This window comes from Phasianus colchicus, chromosome 2 (genome assembly GCF_987193195.1).
Source record: "Phasianus colchicus chromosome 2, bPhaCol1.hap1.1, whole genome shotgun sequence".
Classification (NCBI taxonomy): Eukaryota; Metazoa; Chordata; class Aves; order Galliformes; family Phasianidae; genus Phasianus; species Phasianus colchicus.
The window spans coordinates 79,793,350-79,801,407 of NC_143437.1; the positions used below are offsets into that span (position 1 = coordinate 79,793,350).

Below are 8,058 nucleotides of genomic sequence, written 5' to 3' on the forward strand. Positions count from 1 at the left end.
CCGCAGCCCTTTTCAGTCATTTTTTCTGCTCAGTAACAAAGCCAGAGAATAACAGGAGCATGGAAGGAGAGGTGATGGGGCAGAATTAAAGCAGTTTCCTGTGGAGCATATCCAAGTAGATCATTAGAGAGCAAACCCCGTAGCTGAATGGGGAACAGCCACCAAGCTCTACTACCGCCTCCATGAACCAAAATCTGTCAGAGTAGATGCAGTGTCTGGAGATGAAATGCAAAGATGGTATAAGGGGAACTGGAGTTTCTTTTTGCTTGACCCCAGCTGTCTACTTAAAGAGTAATTGAATACTCCCCAGAAGGTATTTGAATGCATCTTTAGGCACCTGTACCTGACCAGTGTGAAGAACAAGGAGATAACTCAATCTGGCTTTACTCCCATGGGACAAAGAAGTCCATGTGTATGTGTGCCTGCTGAGACCACGTGTTTCTTCTTCTTTTTCTGTGTCCTCAGAGTCAAAATCAAAACCAATCCCAGCTGTTCCTTATAATTAAATTTCAGTAGCTCAAGCTGGGTGTTTTTATTTTGACTAGTGACTTAAAAGTGCTGGCATTTAAATGGCCTCAGCTATATTTCAAAGTTAGCATTGAGAAACTTCACACATATATTAGCATTATTTTTCTGTTGGCAAACTCAACAAAATACCACCGTGTTGATTTACATAGTGAAGGTTATCTTTGCTAACAGAAGGACTCCGAATTTCATTATTTAAAATATGAGGATGAATCTCATCACTGTGCAGGAGGCTACAGAAGAGCATGCAACTTGCCACCTGGACCAAAGGTGAGGTTCATTTTGTGCACCGAGTTCATGTGCTCAGATGCACCTAAAAGGATCCCGAAGCCAAAACCCACACAACATTATCTGAATTTAGGATAGATCTGACTGTAGAAGTTTCCATTTCTGACACTTAACGTTTGTTTCTGTGTGTCGGCCCTCCCTCTAATTTATTTACAAGTCATTGATGATATTTGTGCCGTATGAGCCATTATTCATGGGCACTTTGTGATGCAATAGACCAGTAACAGGATCAGTTTTCATTGCTATTTCTGTACTTTGGTGTATTAATACATAAAAATCTAGAAATAAGAAGCATTAATGGCCTTATTCCAGCAGAAATAAATTAATTTTATTCTTGCATCTGCACAGATGGCAAAAGCTTCAGGAAATGGGATCCCTTCCTATAAGCATCTTCTCAGATCCAGTCAGGAGAGGGGAAGGTAAACAGCGGGCATGTGGCTGCTGCTTTTAAATGCAAGCTTCACAGTGACAGCACAGCAGGGAGATACGATCACCCATGCGATGATACATATGATTCACAGTATGTTTCTGCCTGCTGCTCCAAGATTCCAGCACTTCAATGACAACCCAGCTAGAACCTGCTCCTTCCTGCCATCAGATTTCAACCTGTGTACCCAGCTGTGGCACGGGCTGCATGCAGCCTGGACAGACAGACAGGAAGGGTAACCTCCTGCTCTGACACCAGTTCTGGGAACCACCACACTCTGCCTGAAGAACAGCAGCTTCAGTGCTTAGTGGCATATATTCTCTAAACATCAGCTGCAGCAATTTGCTGCTCTGGGGCACGGAGCACTGTTTGTTGGGAAGTTGGCTTTGTGTTGTAGCTGCAGCAGTTCCAAATCCCAAACTGAGGCTCCAGGGGGAAGCACAGGGAATGACCGCTGAACCTGCCAGAGGACCAGGTGATCCCTGTGGGAAGCTGTCTGAAGTCACCAGAGCAAGACCTCTGTGAATGTGTTCCTGACCACTGGCAGCAGCACTACATACTCAAGCAAAGAGCAATTCAGTGCTACAGCACAGAACAAACAAGGGAGGAGAGGAAAAGTATCTACCTGCCAAGACAAAGAAGGAAGCAATGAACGATGATCTCTGATTAAAAAAAATAACCCAGAATTAATGGAGAAGGACAACAGAAAAAGTGGTGCTCAGAAAACACAAATATTTTATAACAATTGTTAACAACAAAATTAATGGGATGGTCAGAACTCATCACCTGTTCACAAAGTATTTGTATGACATAGCACAGCTGAAAGCAGTGCCAGAGAACCTTGTCCTTAAAGGCTATACAGCTTTATCAGACAAACCTTTCCACAACAGAAAGCAGTTCCAAAGCTGAACACAGGGACCAGGTTTTGGTTTTGCTATTCCTTGTGTTTTAAATTTAAATCAGCCTCAAGTATGTAGCCCTTTTTGGGAAAAAATACTGAGCTACGGAGGCTAGAGGGCAGCTGCCAACTTAAGCACAACTAAATTCAGCCAGAAATGGTGAGCAGAAGTGGAAGCAATAGCAGACGATATTAGAAACTGGGATTATAAAGTCTGTGCTCAACAAAGAGACCAGAAGGATGTAGATAGCTCTACATTATTATTTGCAGTGCAGCAACGCATAGAGGCTCCAACCAATTATCAGGCTCTGTGGAGCACAAGGCAGCACCGTAAGATAAAAACATGGAGACAGACCAAACCCTACCCCAGGTCCTGCTGGGAAAACAGAAAGGGTTAGTGATGTTTTACCTTCCTATCAGATTGGTGAACTTGGGCACACTTTGACCACTACCCTGCAACGGATCCAAGGCAGCCCTCTCTCTCCTGCACTCTGAATGCCTCGGGAACTGATTTGGGACCCACTTTATGCAGTGCCAAGCTCACTCCCTGCTTTCTGATACCAGGGGACGTGTGGGTGCTGAGTTCATCCCGAGATCGGGGCACCTTGCCCAGTGCTGCAGTGGGGAGGGGAAGGATGGTCCCTGCAGGGCTCTGGGTCTCCCGGTTCCCTCAGCTCAGCGTTTCTTTTCCTGAACCCCGTTTCAGTACCGCCCCACCCTCCTCTTACCATCCTCCCCCCACTCGCATCTCTTCAGTGTGCCCGTCCCTCCCGCTGAAGAATTGCCAGTAGGGTGCTCGCAGGATGATGGGGCGAGCAGCGGTGAGTGAAGGTGCGCACAGCTGTGCCTCCAGGCACAGACCCTTGCCTTTCTTTAGAAGATTTGCAGCGGCATCTCAGGGAAATGTACCGGAGGGCTGGAGCAGGCATTTCGCCGAACTTAGAATCGCCCTGACCCGGCATAACGCTCACTCGCATCTCCCGTCGCGTGCGAAACTTTCCTGCAGCTTTAAAGCCAACGCCGGTGGGAGCCCGAGGACGCGGGCACCTCGCCCAGCCCTCCCCTCGGGGCAATTCGGGGCGGAGCACACTGAAAATTAATGAATAAAACAAAAAGAAAGAAAAGGAGCCCGGGAAACGCTGGGTTGCCACACCGGACGGGCTCGGCGGGCAGCCGGCATCGCCCCATCCCCCTCGGGCCACGCGGGGCCGCTCCCCCATCCCGACCCCGATGCCGGGGCGGGGGCCAAACTTCGGCTCCTCCCGCCGCCTGCAAAGCGAGGGGACGGAGGGAGGGCGGTGCGCGGGGCCGGACCCCCCCGTCGGACGCGGGGAGGGAGGTGCTGGGAGGCGGCGGCTCCTCCTCCGCGGGCAGGCGGGCAGCCCGCCCGGGAGCGGCACGCGTTGCTCTGTGCCGGCAGAGCCGCGCCGCGGGCTATATAAGGGGCGGCGGCTGCTCAGCGCTCTCTCATACCGGCCCTTGCCGAAGGCTGTCGGCGCTGGGCCGAGATCGGGCCCCGACAGCATGGCCGGCGGCGGGATGCCGTGGGAGGGGAGCTCCCCACCTGCCTCCCGCAGACCCTCCTCTTCCTCCTCCTCCCGCACCCGCGGTGACTGCGAACTCGTGGCGGCAGGCTGCGTGTGAAGGCCGGACCCGGCGGGGCGGCTCCGCTGCCCTCGCAGCCGCGCCGTCGCGCCCGCAGCCCGGGGGGAAGCCGCCGCCCGCGGGCATGCGGCGCTGCCGCCGCGCCCGTCGAGACGCGGAGCAGGGCGGCCGGCGGTGGGGCAGCGCCTAGGGGCGGCCGGACCGGGAGCCCCATGCTTTGGGCTCGGCGCGCTGTGCAGAGAGGCGGCGGGGCGATGAGCTGGCGGGCGTGCCTGGCCCCCGCTTCGCCCTGCGCCCTCGGCCGCGGAGAGTGAGGTTCCGCGCTCCCGGAAGGGCGGGCGGGAGGAGGGAGGTGGTGCCGGCGCGGGGATGCCGCAGCCCTCCCCCGGCGCCGACGGGGTCCTGCCGGGGTAGCCGTTCCGAGCCCAGCCCCGCCGTCCGCGGGGTCGGTGGCAGCGGAGGGATGGAGCCGGCGAGCCCCTGCCCAGCGCCGCTGCTCCCCGCCAACGACTCTTACCACGGCCGAAACTGCAGCGCCGAGGAAGGGATCTACCAGGATTCCACCCCCCTCTCCGGGAAGATCGTGCTCGCCGTCGTCCTGGCGCTCGTCACCCTGGCCACGGTGCTCTCCAACGCCTTTGTCATCGCCACGGTCTACCAGACGAGGAAACTCCACACGCCGGCCAACTACCTGATCGCCTCGCTGGCCTTCACCGACCTCCTCGTCTCCATCCTTGTCATGCCCATCAGCACCCTGTACACTGTGACGGGCAAGTGGACGCTGGGTCAGGTCGTCTGCGACATCTGGCTGTCCTCGGACATCACCTGTTGCACGGCGTCCATCCTGCACCTCTGTGTCATCGCCCTGGACCGCTACTGGGCGATCACCGACGCCGTCGAGTACTCCACGAAAAGGACTCCCAAGCGGGCAGCGGGCATGATCGCGCTGGTGTGGGTCTTCTCCATCTGCATCTCCATACCCCCGCTGTTCTGGCGGCAGGCGAAGGCCGAGGAAGCCTCTAACTGTGCGGTGAACACGGACCACGTCCTCTACACCGTGTACTCCACAGTGGGAGCCTTCTACTTTCCCACGCTGCTGCTGATAGCCCTCTACGGGAGGATCTACGTGGAAGCCAGGTCAAGGATTTTGAAGCAGACGCCAAAGAAAGCGGGGAAAAGACTGACTCGGGCTCAGCTGATCACGGACTCCCCCGGGTCGTCCTCCTCCGTTACATCCATCAACTCCAAGGCTCCCGAGGGCCCCAGCGAGACGGGTTCTCCTGTGTACATGAACCAGGTGAAGGTGAAGGTGTCGGACGCCCTGCTGGAGAAAAAGAAGCTGACAGCCGCTAGGGAGCGGAAAGCGACAAAGACTTTAGGGATTATTTTAGGAGCCTTCATCGTCTGTTGGCTGCCCTTTTTCATCATCAGCCTGGTGTTGCCTATTTGCAAGGATGCTTGCTGGTTCCACATGGCCATCTTTGACTTTTTCAACTGGCTGGGATATCTCAACTCCCTCATCAACCCCATCATCTATACCATGTCTAACGAAGACTTCAAGCAAGCTTTCCACAAACTCATCCGTTTCCGCTGCACAAGCTGAACATTTGGAATGCGATGTGTTCTCCGGGGCCGCCCCCGCGCACGCCCGTGCCCGATGCCACAGGTGGGTGCGATGGGACGGGGGGAAAACGGGGATGGGAGCAGCGGGGAGCGGCCTCACGGTACAGCTTTCCGTCCCGTCTCGGGCACGGCTGCTGGGGTTGCGGGTCAGGCTGTCTCCCTCCCCGGCTGCCGTTAGCCCCTTTGCGTTGCCGGTGGCAGCGATGCTACACGCTCCTGACATTTCACAGCGTGTGTCCCCTTCGGCTGGCAGGGAGTGACTCACGGCAATCTGCTCTTTATCCCACCTATTAAACCAATCTGCCGGCAATTCGTATGCTAATGACCGCGCTGAAGCTAATTAGCGCTAAACGGCGCCTGCTGCCGAGCCCCGGGGAGCGGCGACGCTGGGCGGGGAGCGGGGCGGCCCCGGGGCCGGAGCCGGGCAGCGCCGAGGGCAGAGCAGTTGGCAGCCCTCACGGGTGTGTTACATAGGAAAGGGAGGAAGGTAGGACAGGCTGTAGGCTAAGGGTGCTTCCAAACTTCAGCCTACTTTCTAGCCTCCTTACGGCTCTGACTGCTCTTCCTAGGAGCTGTCAGCGCACAGCCCCACTCGGTGCTATGCTTTGCAGAACACACGCTTTGCCTTTATTGGGATCCTTTAATAATTCTGCCAATCTCTTGCTTTTTGTCTGCAGAATCAAGTTGCTATTGTAAAGACCCACTGCTTGAAACTTCCCCAAGCCCAGTTGCCAGACTCATGATGCTGCAAAAACGTCAATACATACTGCCAGCAAACTGCTCAGCTCTGCATTTCAGTGTAATGACTCTGGCAGAGATGCTGTTCCAGTAGTCACGCAGATCAGTTGCAAAAAATGAGGGCAGCCTCGATCAAGGTCTATAATTCATCCGGACTGAAGAAAAAGTTTGAGAGTAAACTCAATTTATTTTGCAGGCGTAACTTCTTAATTTGTTCTCCGGCCAGTTGTAGGGGTGTGCACAAGAGCACAGTTGTCTCTGTCTGTGTTGGTAGCGTAGTTGTACTTCTGCACACCTGTAATTTCTTTCTTTCAGTGGGAAGAGTTGCTCACTCCTTATGAGCCCTAGAAGGGGAAAAAAACAAAACAACACAACAAAAACAGCTTTAAAAGAGAAAAAGAGGAGCATCACAGAAAACTCTGTGCACGACTCCTTCAGCTGAATGTGTGTGAGAAGTGGCAGTGTGCAAAAGCTATGTTTGTATTTCCAAACAATAGCAAATGCAAGTACCGTAGAAACGAGTTGTAGACCTGTTCAACTGCACCCGTATCTATAGCCTGTCCTCGTAGTTGTCTTCACAAAGTCAGTGCTTCTTGCTTCTACTCTGTAACTGAGGAGCAGGAAACAAGAAGTCCAATGACCTTTTCCATAAACCAGCTGGGAATAGAAGTAGCAGTTTGCTGTTGTAGCCGTGTGTTCCATTTTGTGTCAGTTGCACACCCTTACTGCATGAACCACTGCAAAATTTAGAACTCTAAGTAATTACATTATTAAATGTCTATTTTGTAAAGAAGTGAAGCAGTCTGCTCTCACAGAAGAGCAGTATCACCTGCAAAATAAATATCCATAAATCATGAATAAACTCATGTTAGTGAAATTACTCTCTTCCCTACTTCCCCCTTGTTTTTTTTTTTTTTCCCCTTTCTTTTTTTCTGATAAGACCTGAAGGCAGGTCTGCAAATATCCAGCAGTCAGAGTTAGAGTTTCGGGATATGGTCCACCTGCTGTGATAGAACTGCATTGATTGTTTCTCCTCTGTGTAAATGAAAATGAGTATAAACAATAAAACGCTTTACTGTGTTCTCAAGAGTGTTTGGTAGCAATTGTGTGACTAAAAGAGTATTTATTGGTTTACCTGGTTTCTCAATATTGACTTTTTTAGCTAACACTGACTTCATGAGTCACTTGAGAAAGCAATTGATGAAGGCTGAAATTGCAAGCTTCAATCTGTGGTCACATCTTTAATAGGCAGATTTGCTTTCATCCTAAACAGTACTGTTAGATAAAATTCTTATTTGTATATAATCCAGAATTAAATTCTAGTTATTTTTGGGGGGCACATTTTTCTTACTCCATTAATAGTAAACAAAACTTTTTTTTAGCACTTGGTGGAGACTATATGCAATTTTTTTTAAGCTATATATATGCATTCCAGATGGGGCTGTTATGAATGCTGCAAAAATCTCACGTGATTTATCTACCTATTATTATTGAGAGAGTCATTTAAGTAATCAGGATTGATTTACCTAAGTGAACAGTAAAAAGAAATCTGTGCTTCTGCAAGTGAATTAATTGTGAAGTAGAGGATGTGTTCATGGGCAGAAGAGAAACTGGCAAGGTACAAATTCAAGTAGTGGAAAGTAAATGCTTTCAGTAATTTGAAGACATTACAGAAGACTTGCCTCTAAATTGCTTATCTCTGTAAAAAACAAACAAACAAACAAACAAAAACTTACTATAATAGAAAGTGCTTCTAGAAAGTGCTACCGTATGTTATTAATGATAAGTCTAATTGGAGGAATCTTCTAAAAGAGAAATTTAATTTATTGAGATGCTTAAATTGCTTTTAAACTTTTTTTTTTTTTTTTTTTTGGCATATGTTGGGTGAAGAAAGCAAGAAAGGTAGCATTTAACATTGCTATTCTTAACCTGTCATTAGTCATTTTCTGATGCT

The 8,058-nt window shown here is 50.9% G+C and overlaps 1 protein-coding gene across 1 annotated transcript; it reads left to right on the forward strand.

The window, feature by feature from the left end:
* Positions 1–3,499: 3,499 nt before the first annotated feature.
* Positions 3,500–7,191, forward strand: HTR1B (5-hydroxytryptamine receptor 1B). Its single transcript, XM_031612756.2, has 2 exons — positions 3,500–5,409; positions 6,044–7,191. The coding sequence occupies exon 1, from the start codon at positions 4,207–4,209 to the stop codon at positions 5,344–5,346; it is 1,140 nt and encodes a 379-aa protein (XP_031468616.1). The 5' UTR covers positions 3,500–4,206; the 3' UTR covers positions 5,347–5,409; positions 6,044–7,191.
* The last annotated feature ends 867 nt before the right edge of the window (positions 7,192–8,058 follow it).

Bases quoted from the DNA above. Each gene is read 5' to 3' on its own strand.
- HTR1B (XM_031612756.2), top strand. From the start codon at position 4,207: ATGGAGCCGGCGAGCCCCTGCCCAGCGCCGCTGCTCCCCGCCAACGAC.